At 40.0% G+C, this 21377-nt stretch overlaps 1 protein-coding gene across 1 annotated transcript in view; it reads left to right on the forward strand.

The window, feature by feature from the left end:
* LEO1 (LEO1 homolog, Paf1/RNA polymerase II complex component) overlaps positions 1-20282 on the forward strand; it is a 37304-nt gene extending 17022 nt beyond the window's left edge. The window contains exons 5-12 of the mRNA XM_003121504.5: positions 876-1021; positions 1696-1780; positions 5913-6007; positions 6843-6977; positions 8358-8493; positions 10765-10951; positions 13122-13219; positions 20051-20282. Of these exons, the coding sequence (XP_003121552.1) occupies positions 876-1021; positions 1696-1780; positions 5913-6007; positions 6843-6977; positions 8358-8493; positions 10765-10951; positions 13122-13219; positions 20051-20155 (987 nt within the window). The 3' untranslated portion in view covers positions 20156-20282. The remainder of the gene's footprint in view (positions 1-875; positions 1022-1695; positions 1781-5912; positions 6008-6842; positions 6978-8357; positions 8494-10764; positions 10952-13121; positions 13220-20050) is intronic.
* The last annotated feature ends 1095 nt before the right edge of the window (positions 20283-21377 follow it).

Here is a 21377-nt window from a genome sequence, read left to right on the forward strand (position 1 = left end):
AGTTGATAACTGAATTGCAATATGAAAATACAGTGAAGAGATGACTTTCTCAGTTATATAGGGAACTCTTGGTTATAAGGAGGAGTAGAAATAACTGCCTTGGCACACCCATCCATGGAATAATACTCAACAGTAAAAAGGATTTAACTATTGGTAAGTGGAAAACTTGAAGTTCCAGGGAATTAGGCTGAGTTAGAAAAAGCCAAACCCCAAAAGGTCGCATTCTGTATAAATCCACTTATATGACATTCTTGAAATGACAGAATTATAGAAATGGAGAAGGGATTAATGGCAGTCTGAGATCAAGGAGGGATGAGGAGAAGAGCAAGTGGATTTGGCTGTGAGAGGGCAGCGTGGATATCAGTGGTGATGGAAATGTTCTTTATCTGCGTGTATCAGGGTCAGTTTCCTGGTTGGAATACTGTAGTTTTGCAAGATGTTAGGGGTAAGAAAAAACAGAACCGCCCAGCATGCGATTGGTGCCTCACTGTAAGAGACTAGATTGCACGGACCTATAAATTGAGACCCACTGATTTAAATGTTTTTCTTGTTCATGCCAACAGTGTGTTGTGTTGATAATCTTCAATTTTAATTGACAGAATGACTTCATATTGAAGTGTTGATTAAATTCACATGTCTGTAGGTGAATATGTGAAAGACAGATTTATCATGAAAGAGATGTTTTCTTTTTTTGGTGCTTCCAGACTGATCTTGTTTTCCACGAGGCTTTGGGGGAGTTGGTTGGTAGGGGTGGATATTAGCCCTAAGGCCATGCTCATTATACTTCTTACCTGCCTAAGTAATTAAAGTGTGGAAGTTGAGCTAGACCACCTCCAAGGTCACTCAAGCTCTAAAATTCTTGATTCTTTTTCTAGGATGAAAATGGATTGCCTCAGGATCAACAGGAGGAGGAGCCAATTCCCGAGACCAGAATAGAAGTAGAAATACCCAAAGTAAATACTGATTTAGGAAATGACTTGTACTTTGTTAAGCTGCCCAACTTTCTCAGTGTAGAGCCCAGGTAAGGGGATTAGTTAATAGTGTTTTTTAATGTGGATGGAAAACTGGTTATGGATCTCTGAAAAAATAAATCAGGTATACTTACCATAGGTAAAGTATGGACTATTGGTAAAAGAGGCTTTAATGTTGTAATTGTTTTTTGCGGTTTGATACTTTCTTGTGAATTAACAGACATCACAAGTCATCACAAGTCTTTCTGTCCAGTAGAGCCCTGAAAAAGCTGAAATTGAGAATGGTGAAATTTGCTATAGAAACTGCAAATGTCCACTGTGGCAGATCTAGAAAAGCTAATGGTTTTGGACACTTAAACAGTATTGATGAGTATTATTTTCTAAGTAACATGCAAGCTCTTGTGCAATTTTAAAAATTTTCCCTAAGCAAAATAATGTGGAAAGCTAGAGTGTGTGTGGCCTACTCTTTGGAGGACTTATATAAGAATAAAGATTTTGAATATATGGCCTTGCTCTTACTTTATTTCAAGCAACATGTATTAACACCAAATTTCAAGAAGGTGCAGTAATTTGAATACTTCCTTAAAGTTTGATGTTTGACCATTATGATTTTTAATTATTATGATTTTTTAGTATAATAGTATATATTAATAGTTATTATATAGCAGTAATACTATTCCTTACGAAATATGATTAATTTGTTTATTTTAAAAACAACTTGTAGACCTTTTGATCCTCAATATTATGAAGATGAATTTGAAGATGAGGAAATGCTGGATGAAGAAGGTCGAACCAGGTTAAAATTAAAGGTACCATTCTGTGCTTTGCTTATTTCTTTTTTTCTTTTATAAAGTAAAACCTGGGGATACTAACTTAAGGCTGGAGCTTTCAAAAATGATTTTTTATGTTTCCTGGTTGTTTTTTTTTTTTTTTCTGCACCCATGGCATGTGGAAATTTCTCGGCCAGGGCTTAAACTTGCACCATAGCAGTGACAACGCCAGATTCTTAACCTGTTGTGCCACAAGGGAACTCCTATGTTTCCTGTTTTATCAACAAATTGTCTACCTTTTCTGAATATTTTTGGGAAGAAAATACATAGTTTTTTCTCTGTAAAGTGACAACTTTTCTATCACTTTTCTCACTGTTACACTTTTTTGATACTTTAAAATACATATTAGCTACCTCCTTCAGAATAAGTTGTACTGTGATTTGGTCTACCTCTCTGTGTACTATGGGTTAAGTTCTGGCAACTTCCTACAAGGGGAAATTCTTCTGGCTCATTGATCTATGGATAAATCATATACAAAAGGAGAATTTATAACTAGTACCTAACACTTCATCATATGGCTCTCTTTGTATTTTTTCCAATGGTTCTTGTTCACTATTAGGAGAGGTTTTGTTTTTTTTTGTTTTTTTTTTTTTTACTGTGCTAAATTCTTATTAATGCTTCTCTGTGACACCTTGTACTATCTGGTTACCTTTATCCAAGGAGGTCCTCTAATCCTTTAATCAAGGAGGATAGAGGCTTAATCAGACAGTTTTAGAGCTGAGTTGTAGAAAAGAACAATAAACAGTTGATCTCATGATGCTGAAACTGGAGCTATGCATTTTAGATTCTTAAATATGAAGGATTCCCTGTAAATACTTTTTTCCCAGTAGATATTGTACATGGTTTTAAAATATCAAGAAGCAGCACTCTGGCATTCTTAGAATTCAGGGACTGAACTTGTAGAAGAATTCCATCTCTTCAAGTACATAAAGAATCTTGATATGAGGTGATTTCTCTAAAAACACATGGGTTTCCAAAGCTTTTCAGTGAAATTTGACTACTTCTTCCTCTTAATGGAAATGAAGATCAAATGAGAAAATGGAGATAAACAGGGACCATTAACTTGGTCGATATCACATGATCAATAAATACAGTGGTTAGACTGGTTATTTTTTGTTTTGGTTTTTTTTTTTTTGCTGTCCTTTTCCTTGCTTCCCCACCCCCCTGTCTCCATTAGGTTATTTCATAATATTTTTCCTCAGAACATGTATATCTATTGATTTAGGGTTAGCACTGTGAATTTTTCATGCCTGATTTAGTGCTGCTGGCATTATTCTACTGCTTTTCTTCCCTATCATTTATATAAATTAATGTGATAGTTCCTTATTTATTTACTTTTTATTGATTTTTTTTTCATTTCCACCTTCTATCATGATACATCAGTGAGTGACAATATATCTACAGTTTTTTTTGTTTTTTTTTTTTTTTTCATTTTTGGCTGCCATGTGGCATATGAAGTTCCCAGGCTAGAGATGAGATCTAAGCCAAAGTTGCGCCTAAGCTGCAGCTGTGGCAGTGCAGGATCCTTAGCCCACTATGCCAGCTGGGGATCAAACCTGGATCCCAGCAACTCCCAAGATGCTGCCAATCTTGTTGCACCACAGTGGGAACTCCTATCTGCAATATTTTAAGACCATATAATACCAGACGCTAGTATAAGCATCAACATTTAGAAATAAATGTTTTATTCTAAAATCCTGGTGCTTAGAATACAAAATGTCAGTGTATAGCAGGCTGTTGTTTTTTAAAACCTTGATGTGTGATGGAAAATAACCCTGGAACCTTGGTTTCTTGAGTGATATTCTTGAAACTAGGCTGACTTTTTTTTTTTTTTTTTTTTTTGATGGCCGTACCTGTGGCATGTGGAAGTTCCCTGCCCAGGGATTGAATCCAAGCCACAGCTGCAACAATGCTGGATTCCTTAGCCCACTGCAGTGGGCCAGGGATCAAACCCACACTTCCACAGCGACCTGAGCCACTGCAGTTGGATTCTTAACCTACTGTGCCACAGTGGGAACTCCTAGGCTGACCATTCTTAAAAGAGTCAGCTGGTGGTATAATTAATTCTTTAATGAACAAAGGACCAGGTATAGTTTATGTACCTCTATGAGGTCCTCTGGCTTTAGAAGTACTTTAGTTTGTCTTTCATCCCAGTAGGGTAAGACCTAGCAGTGTATCCTGTCATAGCATCATTATTTGAATCACTTTATAGTAGGAAGCATTTTTCAAAATGATTTTTCAGTTAATTATGGCCCATATGTGTTTTCATATTTGTATGTGGCTAACCTATTTTGTATGAGAGGGAAGGCAGGAATGGTGACAGATCATTTTCTTTTGTTTTCTTTATTAAGGAAAATTTTAAACATATACAAATACAGTGAGAATGGTATAATAAATTCTCAAGTACCCATCACTCACTTCAGTGATTGTCAGGCTGGACATCTTGTTTGATCTATGTTCTCCATACCACCTTACTCAGACTCTTTTGAAACAAATCTTAGGTATGACATCATACTTAATTCGTGAATATATATATATATATATATGTATGTATATATGTATATATTTTTTTTTTGTCTTCTGTCCTTTTTTAGGGCCACACCCACAGCATATGGAGGTTCCCAGGCTTGGGATCTAATCGAAGCTGTTGCTGCCGGCCTACACCACAGCCACAGCAATGCCAGATCCAAGCCGTGTCTGTGACCTACACCACGGCTCATGGCAATGCCGGATCCTTAACCCACTGAGCAAGGCCAGGCATCAATCCTGCAACCTCATGGTTCCTAGTCAGATTCATTTCCACTGCGCCATGACAGGAACTCCATGAATATTTTTGAGTACTTCAGTCAGCCAGCTTCATAGTTGTTTATTTAGTGAGGAATATAGAAGGAAGAGGGAAAAACTGGAAGGAAATCATTTGCAAAGGCAGCTACAAGTAGCAGAGAAGATCCAGAAAAATCTGACTGGGAGTGAGAGCAGCTGCTTTTTAGGGCTGGTGGTAAGGACATAGGCATAGGAAATCTTGAGCTTAGACCTGTCAATTTTCAAAAGGTTGGCTTTTCTTTGATACCATCTTAATTCACATTTTGTGTATCCCTGTGAGTGTATCCTTTTTTAAATTCTTTATTGTCACTTTAGTGGGTTTCCAGGGTGCAACAGGGATAAACTACATGCATTTAGGCATTCCATATGTGGCTCAGCAGTAATGAACCTGACTAGTTAGTATCCGTGAGGACGTGGGTTCGATCCCTGGCCTCGCTCAGTGGGTCAAGGATCCAACATTGCCCTGAGCTGTGGTATAGGTCACGGACGTGGCTTGGATCCTATGTTGCTGTGGATGTGGTATAGGCTGGCAGCTGCAGCTCCAATTTGACCCCTAGCCCAGACCGCAAGTGCAGCCCTAAAAAGAAAGAAAAAAAATTTTTTAAAGAATAAACTATGTGCATTTAGTATGCTCTGTTTTCCCAGAAGTCCCATTGAGTTTTTCATTTCAGTAACAGTGATTTTCATTTTGGAAAGCCTTTGAGTATTTTTCAAATCTTCCTGGTATTTCTCCCTCCCCTGCCCATTGCCCCATAAATTTAAGGTAAAGTTAGACTGTAAAAACCTACTCAAACCTAAGTTTTTTTTTTCATTAGTTGCTGTTTTTTTCCTTACTTGTATGCGGGGAACTTCCCTACCTCCCTAGGCCAGTAGGCAGAATTTTTTGGTCCCATTTTTATTGAGATTTTAGCTCTGTGAGAGAACCTGCTTTTATAGAGAGTTTTAATTCTAAATTGCTCTCTCATTTGGCTTCAAGCTTTATTTCTTGTCCTTCTAACTCTTACTGTGTCTTAAAAGTTGTAGAGGCTACTACAGATTGAGCATCTGCTCAGTGCTCTGGCCCTGGGCTCCCTCTGTGGTTCTAGCACTAGGAGCTCAGAAATGCATTTAAGCATTATTTTTCTTCCTGTTGTTATTTTATCCAACATCTCTATGTGATTAAAATAAGAGGATTTCAGTGTCTGTTTTTCTGTCATTATCTTTGCATGCTTATTTTATGATTATGTGTTCCTTGAGGAGAGGAGAAGCACAAACTACAGTGTTCTAAAGCACTCATGTTTTAAAACAGGTGGAAAATACTATAAGATGGAGGATACGCCGAGATGAAGAAGGAAATGAAATTAAAGAAAGCAATGCTCGAATAGTCAAGTGGTCAGATGGAAGGTGAGCACAAATGCCTGAAGAGTGTGGAAATTACCCAAAATGTGGCTGTGAGGGATCCAGTTTTAGAATAAGACCTTATTTGTGGTACACCTCTTATTAAAGAATTTCCATGGTTTAGCCCCTTAAATAGCGTAGAAATCCTGAGAGAAATATAGGTAGTTGCGGGCCATACAGGCTGGTGGGAGAAATTACAAGTAGACTGGAAATGTCATCATCCTCTTTGGCTACAGCATAGTAGTCCGGAAGAGGTAGTCCAACACCCCTCCCCACTGTGTGCTACTGACGACACGTTGACACTTTAGTAAAACTGCCCTTCCTAGTGGCTGAGTCACAGCACTTTTCTACTTCTAAACATAAGCTTACAGCATGTTTTATTTCTGTGTAGGTCATTTTCCACATCATGTCTTGATCTTTTCTTCCTTCTGAATTCTGAGTAAGGGGAGCAAGCAGCATCTGAATCACATTTTTTTTTTTTTTTTTTTTTGTCTTTTGTCTTTTGTTGTTGTTGTTGTTGTTGCTATTTCTTGGGCCGCTCCCGCGGCATATGGAGGTTCCCAGGCTAGAGGTCTAATCGGAGCTGTAGCCACTGGCCTACGCCAGAGCCACAGCAATGCGGGATCCGAGCCGCGTCTGCAACCTACACCACAGCTCACGGCAACGCCGGATCGTTAACCCACTGAGCAAGGGCAGGGACCGAACCCGCAACCTCATGGTTCCTCGTCGGATTCGTTAACCACTGCGCCACGACGGGAACTCCATGAATCACATTTTAAGTAAAGTAAAATGATAGAATGAAAGCTTTATGACTAACATGTCAAGTGTTCCTTTTTTTCAGCATGTCCCTGCATTTAGGCAATGAGGTGTTTGATGTTTACAAGGCTCCACTGCAGGGTGATCACAACCACCTTTTTATAAGACAAGGTACTGGTCTACAGGGACAAGCCGTCTTTAAAACCAAACTCACATTCAGGTAACAGTTCTCATCAACCTACTCCTTGTTATAGAAAAAGCAGTAAAATATAAATGTTGTTCAAAATGCCTCACTCTTGAGTGGCATAACCTTATGGTATAGTTCACTGAAGACCAAAATCTGGTTCAGCATTTCGGCAAGCACACTAAAAGTTGCTGTTTCACAGGGAACCAGGTCATGCTAACCAAACTTCCAAGAGACTGTTATGTTAACCAGAATGTCAGTTTATTAATTCCAGTGATTACTATAACTGCCAAGAAATCTAAGAATACTTGCTGGTCAGAGTGCCTTTCTTTTTAGTAAAACTGACTTGAGAGACTAACTCATAATTAGAGGTTGTTAGTATGCATGCGATCAGAGGAAAGGCTGTGTACGTGGGTATGCAGGCTGAGGTCATTTTGCTCTTTAGGCTCTGCATCCATCACCACTCCAGGGGTGTGGTCCCCAAGTAGCCCAAGATACTCAGCTCAGGTGGAGAGAGCATTCCCCTTCTCTAGACATTGGAGGCAGTGCAATGAAACGCTCATGTTTTTCTTTTTTTGATTCTAAGCAAACCATCCTCTTTGAGTAATGCTTGCCCTTGGAAAGGGCACAATGTTCCTGTAGTTTTGTTTTATTTTGTTTTGTTTTTCAGGGCCACAGGTGTGGCATATGGAAGTTCCCAGGCTAGGGGTTGAATCAGAGCTGTAGCTGCTGTTTCCTACCCCACAGCAACAGCAACACAGGATCTGAGCCACGTCTGTGACATACACCACAACTTATGGCAACGCTGGATCCTTAACCCACTGAGTGAGGCCAGGGATTGAACCTGCATCCTCATGGATACTAGTTGGTTCATCACTGCTGAGCCATGGTAGGAACTCCAAAGGCACGATATTCTTAGTAATGACTTAGATTTTTGAGAATTGTAATGGTCAAGATTATAGGCTTTGGGTTCCAGTAGACCTGTATCTGAGTCCCACTTCCAGTTGCATGACCTTGTGCAACTTTCTCAACTTTTCTTTGCCTCAGTTTTCTAATATTTAAAATGTAATAATTATAGAGGAGTTGTGACAATGAAATCATATAACATGTAATACAAAAGCTCGTGGTTGGCACTTATTCAGTAAATGCAGCTTGAGTCCATCCGTTTGCTGCTTTAGAGGGTGATCATGCTGTGCAGGCCTTTTTTACTCCAGCTTTCTATATTTCACTTCAAAGAATGTTTGAGTAAATGAATGAAGGCAGTTTGGAATCCCCACCTGGTATATTGTTTTGTACCCCTTCCTATTTTTCCTAGAAATAGAAAATGGCCCCTGAACTCCTTTTTTTGTGAATTTGATATGACTGGCTTACAATTGTATTTGGAATTACTGAGGTATTTTTGTTCATTTCCTGCAGACCTCACTCTACAGACAGTGCCACACATAGAAAGATGACCCTGTCACTTGCAGATAGATGTTCAAAGACACAGAAGATTAGAATCTTACCAATGGCTGGTCGTGATCCTGAATGTCAACGCACAGAAATGATTAAGGTATGTTGCCTGAGCTTTACCCTGGGATTTTGTTCTGTTAAGGATAGCATTTCCAGAGTTCCTATTGTGGCTCAGCAGAAACGAACCCAACTGGTTCACATAAAGATGAGGGTTTGATCCCTGGCCTCGCTCAGTGGGTTAAGGATCTGCTGCTGCTGTGAGCTGTGGTATAGATCGCAGACATGGCTCAGATCCCCATTGCTGTCTGTGTCTGTGGCTGTGGCTGCAGCTGTGGTATAGCTCGGCAGCTACAGTTCCAATTTGAAGCCTGCGAACTTCATATGCTGCAGGTGTGGCCCTAAAAAGTAAAAAAAAAAAAAGTTAAAAAAAAAGAATAGCATTTCCAAGAACGTTGTTCATCATCTTGTGTTGACCCACCTTTTCCTTCCAGCTGGTAGGACGGAGCTGGATTCATTTCCTAAGCATTTGGCAAATGGGTGATACAGCAGTGGTCCTAAAACAAACACTGGCTCAGGTTCTCTCCCACCAGATCCTGAGAGTTCAGCAAACTGGTGACTGAAAGAATTTTAACTTTCACAAATAGTTTCAAGATGATTAAATCATCTATATCTACTTTAGAGTCCATGTCAAAAATCAGTGGAAATGCTAGAGATTTAGTCTAAGTAGAATATAAATAGATCAGAAATTCAAATAGGAGAGTGCCTAAAGGAGAGTCAGGGAAAGAATAACTTGTGGTTTTTAAGGACAGTATATAACATTCTACCTGGTAGATTTTCAAATTTGATTTAAATGTCAGTTAGACATAAACTCATGTCTGGGGCATTGTCTATAAATGATGGAGTGTGTGGCTTGGATTGATACCTTTGGCCTTCTGTGAAGCACTTGCTCTGAGAAGCTGAGCAGTGGTACAGTCTCATTCTCTCTGATCCCTGCTATATCCTGGCCACTGCCTTGCTTGGATTTAATTCCTTACTGCTACAGGGCTTGGTGAGGCTAAGACATTTGGGTTGCCTCAGGGCCTTTCTTTCTGTCTTTCTAGGGCCTCACCCACGGCATATGGAGGTTCCCAGGCTAGGGGTCTAATTGGAGCTGTAGCCACCAGCCTACAGCACAGCCACAGCAACACAGGATCCGAGCCACATCTTCGACCTACACCACAGCTCACAGCAATGCCGGATCCTTAACCCACTGAGCGGGGCCAGGGATCGAACCCACAACCTCATGGTTCCTAGTCGGAATTGTTAACTACTAAGCCAGGACGGGGACAACCTCAGGGCCTTTCTTAGTAATCTTTCAGCTGAAGGTTTACATCTGAGGCCCTGCTTTTTACTTACAAGTCACGTTAATTACATCAGATTCAGTAGCAGCCCCTAACCCAGTAGTGTGTGGGGGCTTTGGCTTTGGAGTCTGACTTCTTGCCCCATTTCCCTACCTTTTCTCCTGAAAGTAGGGAAGCTAGATGTACCTACAGACCCCAGGACCACCTTGAGAGATGCCCCACGCCCTCTTTCACTTCCCCAGCTTCTGTGGAAACACACAAGGAATCAGCTAATTTGTTCTTAATCCCTGTTCTACTGACAGTGATTTTTACTCTGTACTCAGTACAACCACACACTACTTAATGAAACAGTGTCTAACAGCACAATTAAAATTGTATGCAGTAATACAAAACAAGCAAATGAGGAATCAAAACAATGCCAAAATATCCCAGATCTCTCATACCCTGGCCCTGCCTTGTGAACTCTTTTGTGCAGAAAGCCAGGCAGATGGAAGGGAATGAAGGCTCTACTTGGGGACTTGGGGATGTTCCCCTACCAGCACCTCCCTGTCCTACCCTCAGGAGCTGTGCGAGGGGCCCAGACAGGACTATCTGGGCCCCGTGCAGTCTGGTGGAGCCTGGGCAAGTCAGGGGTCTGTCTCAGGTGAAGAGACACTGCCTCCCTCTTGCACCCCCTGGGTCTGGATGAGCTTCCGCAGGCCCGCTGCTGCTCTCTGGGCTCTGCCTGGCAGCACAAGGGACACTGCAGCTCTCAAGGCCATGCCTGTGCTACTTTTGACAGGGTGAGTACTGTGAGGGAGGCTTTCATTTCACCCTTGTGTTGTCTTCATGCCCGGGAACCAAACAAGATGATGACCTGTGTGGTAGCAGAGCTGTGACTTGGAGAGAACTGCCCCCTGAGGACATAGATGTTATCCTGGGGGAGGCCTTTACATGTTCTCTAGAGTAAAGTAGCTTCAAGTGGGTACTTGGCTAGTGCATTTTTTTTTTTTTTTTTTTTTAAGTTCAGCTGTTTATTTGCTTCTTTACAGAAAGAAGAAGAACGTTTGCGGGCTTCTATTCGTAGGGAGTCTCAGCAGCGCCGAATGAGAGAGAAACAGCACCAGCGGGGGCTGAGCGCTAGTTACCTAGAACCTGATCGATATGATGAGGAGGAGGAAGGCGAGGAGTCCATCAGCTTGGCTGCCATTAAAAACCGATACAAAGGGGGCATTCGAGGTGAGTTTGTGCAGAAGTTAAATTTCACCATTTTGAGGTCCAGGATTTTATCTTTGCATTTGACTTACTCTTAATGCCCAGTCACCACACATTTTAGTTGTAAAGAACCAACGTGAATGAGTGAGACATTTCAGGGTCTAAATGGCAAGTCACTGTGGTATCCATTCACATCAGCCAGAAAGGGTTGAGGCTGCTTGTGCTTCTCTTTCAGACTTGTCCTCAAGCTTTTGCTTTCTGGTTTGAAAGTCTGCCAATTATATTTTGAATTTTTCTCAGCTTTTTTTTTTTTTATTACTAATTAGAAACCAAGAAGTTCAGTTTTTCAGAGAATACATGTGTTTTCTTTCACAGTTATCCTGGGCACATTCCCTTCTTTCATAAGTACCAGTAATTTATAATGGTTAACATTTATTCGGGATAACTCAAGTCAAAACACATGTCCTGTTTGATCTTCAGAACAGTGTTGGGATTCAGTTACTGTTATTATTTTGTTTTGTTTTGTTTTTTTCCATTTTTTTTATTACTCAAATGAATTTATCACATCTGTAGTTGTATAATGATCATAACAATCTGATTTCACAGGATTTCCATCCCAAAGCCGAAGCACATCCCCTCACCCCCCAAACTGTCTCCTCTGGAGACCATAAGTTTTTCAATGTCTGTGAGTCAGCATCTGTTCTGCAAAGAAGTTCAGTCTGTCCTTTTTTCAGATTCCACATGTCAGTGAAAGCATTTGATGTTGGTGTCTCATTGTCTGACTAACTTCACTTAGCATGATAATTTTTAGGTCTACCGATGTTGCTGCAAATGCCCTTATTTCTTTCTTTTTAATGGCTGACTAGTATTCCATTATGTACATGTACCACATCTTCTTGATCCACTCCTCTGTCAATGGACATTTAGGTTGTTTCCATGTCTTGGCTATTGTATGTAGTGCTGCAGTGAACATTGGAGTACATGTGTCTTTTTGAGTCATGGTTTTCTCTGGATAGATGTCCAGGAATGGGATTGCTGGATCAAATGATAGTTCTATTTTTAGTTTTCTGAGGAATCTCCATACTGTTTTCCCGCAGTGGTTGCACCAACTTACAATCCCACCAATAGTGTAATAGGGTTCCTTTTTCTCCACACCCTTTCTATCGTTTATTGTTTGTAGATTTTTTGATGATGGCCTGGTTGGTGTAAGGTGGTACCTCGTAGTGGTTTTGATTTGCATTTCTCTAATGATGAGTGATGTTGAACATATTTCCATGTGTTTTTTGGCCATCTGTATGTCTTCTTTGGAGAATTGTCTGTTTAGATCTTCTGCCCATTTTTTGATTGGGTTGTTTTTTTTTTTTTTGGTATTGAGCAGTAGGAGGTGTTGATAAATTTTGGAGATGAATCCCTTGTCAATCACTTCATTTGCAAATATTTTCTCCCATTCTGTGGGTTGTCTTTTTGTTTTGTTTAGGGTTTCCTTTGCTGTTTCCTGTGCAGAAACTTTGAAGTTTAATTAAGTCCCATTTGTTTATTTTTGTTTTTATTGTCATTATTCTAGGAGGTGGATCTGAGAAGATATTGCTATGGTTTATGTCAGAGGTGTTTGCCTATGTTTTCTTCTAAGAGTTTTATAGTATCTGGTCTTATATCTAGGTCTTTAATCCATTTTGAGTTTATTTTTGTATATGATGTTAAGAAATGTTTTAATTTCATTCTTTTTCATGTAGCTGTCCAATTCTCCCAGAACCACTTATTGAACAGGCTGTCTTTTCTGCATTGTATATTCTTGCCTCCTTTGTCATAGATGAGTTGACTGTAGGTGTATGTGCTTAATTCTGGGCATTCTATCCCGTTCCACTGATCTCTATTTCTGTCTTTGTGCCAGTATATATGGTTTTGATGACTGTAGCTTTGTAGTATAGTCTGAGGTCAGGGAACCTGATTCCTCCAGCTCCACTTTTCTTCCCCTGGTTGTTTTTTATTTGTTTGTTTGTTCGTTTATGGTTTCCTTTGTTTTGTAAAAGCTTGTAAGTTTGATTAGGTCCTGTTTATTTTTATTTTTTTTTTTATTTCTATTGCCTTGGGAGACCTAAGAAGACATTTGTATGATTTATTTCAGATAGTGTTTTTCCAGATCACTGTCTTTTTAAAGTCATTCACAAATCTTCCTCCTTTTTTTTTTTTTCAGAGGAACGGGCCAGAATCTATTCATCAGACAGTGATGAGGGATCAGAAGAAGATAAGGCTCAAAGATTACTCAAAGCAAAGAAACTCACCAGTGATGAGGTAAAACCAAATTTATTCAGTTTTAGAGGTTCATCCTATACCCACAGGTCAGTTCCTTGCATGAAGAGGACCTCATAGCCCAGGATCAGAGACATATGCCTACATGCTTCACTGAAGTTCAGTGAGATAAATCTAGTAACAGGACTGGGAGTGGCTCAGAGGAGGTCTGATCCCTCTGCTCAGAGAAGGAGCACTCTTGCTGGGTGTTGGAAGAAGAATGCTAGCTTACAGTAATAAGCCAGGGTGGGCATGCCAGGTATATGGAAAGGCCAGTGAGAAGACATGTGTCCCTGCAATACCAAGGCTCCACTAGAGAACTAGAAATCATTAGTGTGGGTAGATCAGAACCTGTAACTCATTTATTTCTTTCTTTTCAATTTTTTTTTTAATTACAGAAATAGTAATAGTAGAAAGATCTGTTTTCTTTTTATTTAGATGAACTAGTATTTTAAATAGTATTGAGTGATTCAGTAAAATAAATTTCCATGTATTACTGAAATAATGACATTTCAAAAGAATTTTAACTTCTTCTTTTTTTTTTTTTTTTTTTTTTTTTGTCTTTTTGCTATTTCTTGGGCTGCTCCTGTGGCATATGGAGGTTCCCAGGCTAGGGGTCGAATTGGAGCTGTAGCCACCGGCATACACCAGAGTGACAGCAGCAAGGGATCCGAACCGTGTCTGCAACCTACACCACAGCTCATGACAATGCCAGATCTTTAACCCACTGAGCGAGGCCAGGGATTGAACCCACCACCTCATGGTTCCTAGTCGGATTTGTTAACCACTAAGCCACGGCGGGAACTCCTTAACTTCTATTTTTAACAGTGTCTTTTTCAAATTATAAGAGTACAGGTGCTGAGAAATTTTAAGTCTTTTTTCAAGAAATAATGGACATATAACATTATATAACTTCATATTAATTTCAGGTGTACGACACAATTATTTGATCAATATATGTGTATATTATTGGAAAATGATCACCACAGTAGTCTGATTGACATTCATCACTGCAGTAGTTATTTTTTTCTTGTGATGACAAGTTTTAAGATCTCTGCTTTTAGCAACTTTAAACTGTACAATACAGTATTATTAACTGTAGTCAGCATGCTGTATGTTACATCCCCATGACTTATTTATTTGTCTTTTTAGATTATTTTAATTTTTCTGTGGTATGTATTTTGTATTTTTATTTTTCTGACTGGGATTTGTTAGACTTTCTGAATCTGTAGATTGGTATCTTTCATCAGTTGTGAAAATTTCTCAGCCATCAATTCTTCATATATTATTTCTGTACCATTCTGTCTCTCCTTTTTTCATGAAACTGATTAGATGCATATTATTCCTTCTCACTTTATCCTCCATGACTCTCAGTCCGTCTTTTATATTTTCCATGTCTTTATCTCTCTTCATTCTAGGATAGTTCTTCAGATCCTTGTTCACTGCTTCTTTCTTCTAACATGTTGTTAATCTCTTTTGCTGTATTCTTACTTTGTTTTTTATCTCTAGAGGTTTAGTTTCTTTTTCAAATTGGTCATTTAAAAAAATCCTGCTCCTAACTCGTATTTTTCAATTTCTTCTTTTTATGTCCTTAAATACTTTAAACCTACATGTATGGTCTTTTATGTCTGATAATTCCAGTGTCTAAAGTCTTTATATGTACGATTTTACCACCTGTTACTTCTGCCAGCCCTATTTCATGATGACTTATTTCTCCATGTGTTCTGTGAGTAAATGATTGATTTATTTAGCTCAGATCAATGGGAATTTTTGTGAACTAGTTTGGTAGATTCCTCCAAAGATAATATGTATTTGCTTCTTCCAGATACCTTGGGCATCTGCCACCTAGGACCACTTTAAATTATATTCTTGGAATAAGGTCTTTTTAGTTTTACTGGAAGTATGAGTGCTGGCCTTTGGGTTTTTGTTTTGTTTTGTTTTTTAGGGCCGTACCCACGGCATATGGAGGTTCCCAGGCTAGGGGTCTGATCAGAGCCACAGCTGCTGGGCTACACCACAGCCAAGGCAACACCAGATCCAACCCGCATCTGTGACCTACACCACAGCTCATGGCAATGTTGGATCCTTGACCCACTGAGCGAGGCCAGTGATCGAACTCATAACCTCATGGTTCCTAGTGGGATTTGTTTCCAGCGCACCATGATGGGAACTCCACTGGCTTTTGGGTTTAAATTTTCCTAGAAATTTTTAGTTTTTGTCTTATCCCCTGTTAATTAGTTCTAATGTTTGAGATTAGAAATTATCCTATTGGGGTTCCTATTGTGGCTCAGCAGGTTAAGAACCTGACTGGTATCCATGAGGATGCATGTTCGATCCCTGGCCTTGCTCAGAGGGTTAAGGGTCTAGCATTACCACAAGCTGCAATGTAGGTTGCAGATACAGCTCGGATCTGGCTTTGCTGAGGCTGTGGCATAGGCTGGCAGTTGCAGCTCTAATTTGACCCCTAGCCTGGGAACTTCCATATGCTGTAGGTGTGGCCCTAAAAAAAAGCAGGGGGTTGGGGAGGCATTTATCCTTGTAGGTGTTTGGAACAGAGATTCGCAGATTACATCCCACTGACCTATTTTCTGACCTGCCACCTATTTTATCAGATAAAGTGTTGTTTTTTTTTTTTTTTTTTTTTGAATCTACCCCCTGGTTATTCATTTTATGTATTTGTCTATGGATGTTTTCCTTCTTCAGTGACAGAGTTGATTAGTTGCAACAGAAACCTTATGTCTTATAAATCCTAAGACATTTATTATCAGGCCCTTTACCAAAAGGGTTTACTGACCCCCACCTCAGAGAAATGAGCCTGGGCTTTTTTCTAACTCACCTTAACACTAACATATGCAGTCCTTTGTGGTCTGCTATTAATCTGTTCCACTTGGCCTTTGTCTCCTGTCCTCAGTATCCTGCAAAGCATAAAAACCAAAGCTCATGTTCATAACAGTTTGGTAAAGGTCTTCAAGGAGAAAGTCTGCTTTAGTGCTCTGCCTTATCTCTCTGGTTTCTTACTTTTGCTTAATTTTTGGCCTCTGATTATACCTTCATTTCATGCCATTGCATTGGTTTGTTTACATTTTTTTCATCGTTGTTATTTTCAGGGAGGGTTATTCAAAGTATTGTCCTGCCATGTTGCAGGAACATTGTTGTGTTCCTTTTATTCATGATTTTAATGTATTTTGATCATTTTGACCTTCTGCGAACTGAGTTTCTGTGAGCTTTTCTCATGTGAAAACGAATTTTGTTTTTGCATTATTGTTTGTTAGAACATCTAATATTCCCTAGTTTTTTTGTGGGCAGTGGCTTGCTAGGAAGATAACTAGACAAAAATTGTTAAATTATTCTAGAACAGATTTGTTTTAAATTAGATGGGAAACATCTTAATGATGCATTTATAGTGTGTTGAACTATTGGCAAACATGAATCCTCATCTAAGCAGATGGTATTTTATTTCTTGGCAAGCAGAAACTATGAATGAAAATTGATAAGTGCCATGGACTCCTGTTTACTCCTAGTCTCAGAAATGAGAATTCTAAATGTGATCCACCAAATAGCCTTCTTCTAGACTGGGCAACTGCAAACCTATACCAGCCTGACTTAAAAATGTCTCTTGCAAATGCCTCCTCACTACCCTCTACCTTTCTCACCCAAATACTCTCTGTGCCTCCTTTCCTGACAAAGAGATATTACTTCAACCTGGACCTCCCAACCCCCCAACCCCTGCCTCTGCTGCCCCCACTGTCCCCTTTGCCACAGTTTGAGTCCTGGTGTGGGTTACAGTGGGAGAGAGGAGGAAAGGGATTATACATGCTCTAGGTCCCTCCTCTTATTTGTGCACCAACCCCCAACCACACGCCATGAGCCTAGGTATTCCTCTGAGGTGACGGCAAGTTTTCAGACCCTGAGTTCCCCATACCAGAGGACCACCGTTGTCATCCAAGCATTCCTTGATATGGAGTCAAAGGGCCTGGGTCAGGATTAGAATGAACTGGATTACTGCATCTTGGCCTGAAATGGTAGATCGAGTCATCTCACATTTCCAAATCTGTTTCCTCATCTCTTCTGTGGGATTTATCCTCACTGTCTTGTAGTGTTGTTGTTTTATAGTTTCCCTCCCTCAGCAGTGTCTAAGTTGCAAAAAACTTCGACTTTATTTATTTATTTATTTATTTTGTCTTTTCTAGGGCCACTCCTGCGGCATATGGAGGTTCCCAGGCTAGGGGTCGAATCGGAGCTGTAGCCGCCGGCCTACGCCAGAGCCACAGCAACGCGGGATCTGAGCCACATCTGCGACCTACACCACAGCTCACGGCAATGCTGGATCCTTAACCCACTGAGCAAGGGCAGGGATCGAACCCGCAAGCTCATGGTTCCTAGTCGTATTCGTTAACCACTGCGCCATGACAGGAACTCCCCTAGACATTATTTTTGTAAGCAGTGAAAACTTTAGAAAGCCTAAACCTCTCCAGAAGTAGAGGAGAAACTGGAAGAGGGAAAGACCCCTGTGGAAAGGAACATACGGACAGTAGGAAGGAAGGGCATTATGGCCAGGCCTTAGCTTTCTTGCGTGAAAGAGGTGACATGCTGAGGACTACCTCCAGTGAACATGGTGCTGGTGATGTTTCTTCTGCTAGTCTCTCTGCCTCCCCTCCACCCCACCCCAGCTCTGCCTCATGCAACCTCTGTTTCTCCCTTAGCAACCCTGCCTTACCTGTCAGTCTCGCTATTTATGGAGCCATCAGCAACTTGAAACCAGCATGGCTCAGCATCCCCTCCAGTGTGTGGTTTTCCCACGGTTGGGATTCTGAATGTGTTTCCTAGAAGCCTTGACAACTCTTCCTATTGGTCTCTTATACTTTAGAAAAACCTTCTTAATGTATATTCTTAGGTATATTTTGGGTTAAATAAACTCTGGAACTGGTTTATGAGTTTTAGTTTTAAAAATAAATTGTTGGAGGGCAGCTCCATCGTAACTGTGGGCTGCCTGTTCCTGTGTCTCTAGGGACCTGAATTCATGGCTATGTTAGCAAGCCTTATCGTCTAACATGAGTGTTTTTTTGTCATTTGTTGCATTTACATGGCATAGGGATTTATTCCAGCTATGTTCAGTCAGGCATAATCTCATGTCCCTAATTTCACAAAATGAGGTCTCTTGAAGGTTGTCACTCACTTTCTAAGTCCTGGGAATAGCAGGCCTGGTGCCTTTGCTGTTCTTTACTATACTTGCCTTGGCTGCCAGGGAAGTCAGTCCTAGAAGGATTTTTCAAAGCAGAATTCCACAGTGTCTTACCCCAGGCAGTGGATTAGAACTGGTGCTGATTCAACTTCTCTTTCAGAGCTTTGACCTGGCTCCTGACCTCCCAGCTGTTGGGCCCTATTTAGGGTCCTTTAGGGCAGGCTCTACCACCTTTTAGAAGTACCCTGCCAGTTCTTTATTCAGTCAAATTTAAACCTATTAAAGAATTTAGAGCTGAAGAGACCACATACACTGAAGTTTACCTGGGGAAGGTTGCCACCGTCAGGCTTGCATGCAAAGTGTTCAAGATAAGATTCTTCAGGTGAAAATAAATGAAGAGATAAGTGGTGGTAAGAGTCAATGTGCTCTTTGCCCATGCAGACTTGGGGTTGCGGGGGAAGTATCTGGGTTTGTTCCAAGTTGGGGAGTAGGAAGGAGACTTGTCACAGCTTGGGGGCAGGATCCATCCTCCTGTCTTACTGTTGCGGTAACTTACTGCTGCCAGCTAGGACGTAAGTGTAGGAGGACTTCTGGATCTCTTCCTCTGGATTCATAACTTTCACCTTTGAATTTGCCAGTGGCTTCAGATCTGTGGGAAGACATTTGGGCCCATAAGGAAGGAAACAAGTGTCAGATGATATCATGTTCCTCAAAGGGCCAGGCATAGGGCCCCTCAGAAAAAGTGGCTATGTCAGTTTGTACCCTGCATCCTGGGCAGGGTGGTAAGCTGCCTGTCCTTCCCCATCTTGGACCTTGAAACCATTTGTTCCCCCTGTTTAGTTTTTGGTGAGAAGTCAAATTAAGACAATATTGGATTGTCATATTTAGTATCATTTCATTTTAATTAATATTTTATATTATTTAGATGTTGATATGTTTTAATTCTATCTGTAAAATTGTTTTTAGATAACTTCCTGAATTTTTTTTCTATTGGAATGTTACACAACATGTTTTAAGCAATGGAAACTTGTGTATGAGGCCTTTAATTTCTTTAAATATGTATTTTTTCAAATGTAAAAAAGCTATTCCAGCAGAAATTGACAGAACAATATAAATCAACTTTAATAAAAAATTTTTAAATAATTAAAAAATCTTTTTTAGTTTATCCAAAGCAAGAAATTGTTATTGTAAAAAACTGAGTCTTTAAAATACAGAATCTTAAATAATGAAGGGCTGAAATGCTCAGGAAGTGGAGAAAAAAGCTTAAGTAAATACCTGATCAGAAACAGTGGTTATATAGGCTAACTTCTTGGGCTGAGTTCTCACCCTTCCCAGGGCAGATCCTGTTTCCACTTCCTGCAGGCCCCTCTCAATATACGACAGCTTCTTCCCTGTGCGATGGATCATCGTTCCTTAACTCTCCCTCTTGGTCCCGAAGTTGGGTTTTAGGGTTAGTTTGTAATTACTCTGTAGAGTCATTTTTGAACACCTCTTGTACTTGTAGATTTGGAAACTTGCCATGTCCTTAACCACTGATTTTATTCGGCTGGTAGATGTTCTTATTCAAACTCTAATGTTATTTTGGTTTTGCATAGAGTCATTCAGCTCTTCTCTGTGAACTTCTGGATTTTTAAAAATTTTTATCTGTTTAGGAAGGTGAACCTTCTGGAAAAAGAAAAGCAGAAGACGATGATAAAGCAAATAAAAAGCACAAGAAATATGTGATCAGTGATGAAGAAGAAGAAGATGATGATTGAAATATAAAATATGAAAACTATATATTGTACAGTTTGTTTTGTAAATGTAAACATGAGTTATTTTGATTGAAATTAATTGGTCTGCTTTTGTGTAATTTTAATTGTAATAAAAAACTTTAAAAAGCAAGTTTCTCTTCAAGATATTGACTTCTCCCAAAGCAAGTTGACTTTGTTAATGCTTTATACTAAGTCTTTGGTTTTAGGGAGGTCATCCCAGGCCCCACACAGAAGCTTCCTGGCCAGAGCCAGGTGAAGCAAGGAAGGCATCCTTTTAGGGTACAGAGTTTTTTTTAAAGAGGCACAAAAAAAGCCTCTGTAATTTTATTAGTTTTCTAGGGTTGCTGTAACAAATTACTGCAAACTGAGTGGCTTAAAACCATAGAAACGTTTTCTCTCACAATTCTGAAGCCTGGAAGTCCTAAACCAAGGTGTTGTCAGGTCCATGCTCCCTCCAAAGGGTCTAGGGAAGAAGTCTTCCTTGTCCTGTCCTAGCTCTGGAGTAATCCTTGGTTTGTAGCACCATAACTCTTAATTTCTGCTTCTGTCTTCACATGGCTCATTTCCCTGTGTGTCTGCTCTGTGTCTCTGCCTCCAGATCCCACTTGTCCTTATAAGGACACCAATCAGTTGGTTTAGGGTCAACCCTAATCCAGTGTGACCTCATCTTAACTAATTACATCTGTAAAGATCATAATGTGAATTGAAGTCACAGAAATTCTGAGGTTCTGGGTGGATATGAATTTTGAGGGGTCCCTCTTCGGCTCACTACAGTAATCAAGTTAAATAACATTGCAATACAAAATTGTAAATTAATGCAAAAATCTATGCTGAACAAAAGTCAAACTTTCACATAAAGATGCTCTGACAGGGATGGGATTAGGGTAAGGCAAGTGAGAATTGCAAGGGAGAATTGCAGAAGTACGGAGCTGAATGGGTAATATCTTTATTTAAAACTGGTATTTTGTTCATGGGTTTTTTTTTTTGCATGGAATTTAAAATATATTGTACTGCAATATTATTTATCATAACCACTGAGATTTTGGGACCCCTTATATTTTTTTCCAAGGTGAGAATCTCCCTTGTTGCGTCCTAGTCATGGCCCTGCTTTCTCACAGCATGGAGGCTCGGTTCCAACAGTGAGCACCCCAAGAGAACTGTATTAGCTTTTTGGGGTACTTCTGATGGCACCTTTTATGGCTAGCATTGAAAGTCATGTCACAAT

The sequence above is a fragment of the Sus scrofa genome, chromosome 1, assembly GCF_054392235.1.
Source record: "Sus scrofa isolate SSC_HxYL_T2T_F1_AM1 chromosome 1, Sscrofa_HxYL_maternal_Yorkshire_Landrace_v2.0, whole genome shotgun sequence".
Lineage (NCBI taxonomy): Eukaryota > Metazoa > Chordata > Mammalia > Artiodactyla > Suidae > Sus > Sus scrofa.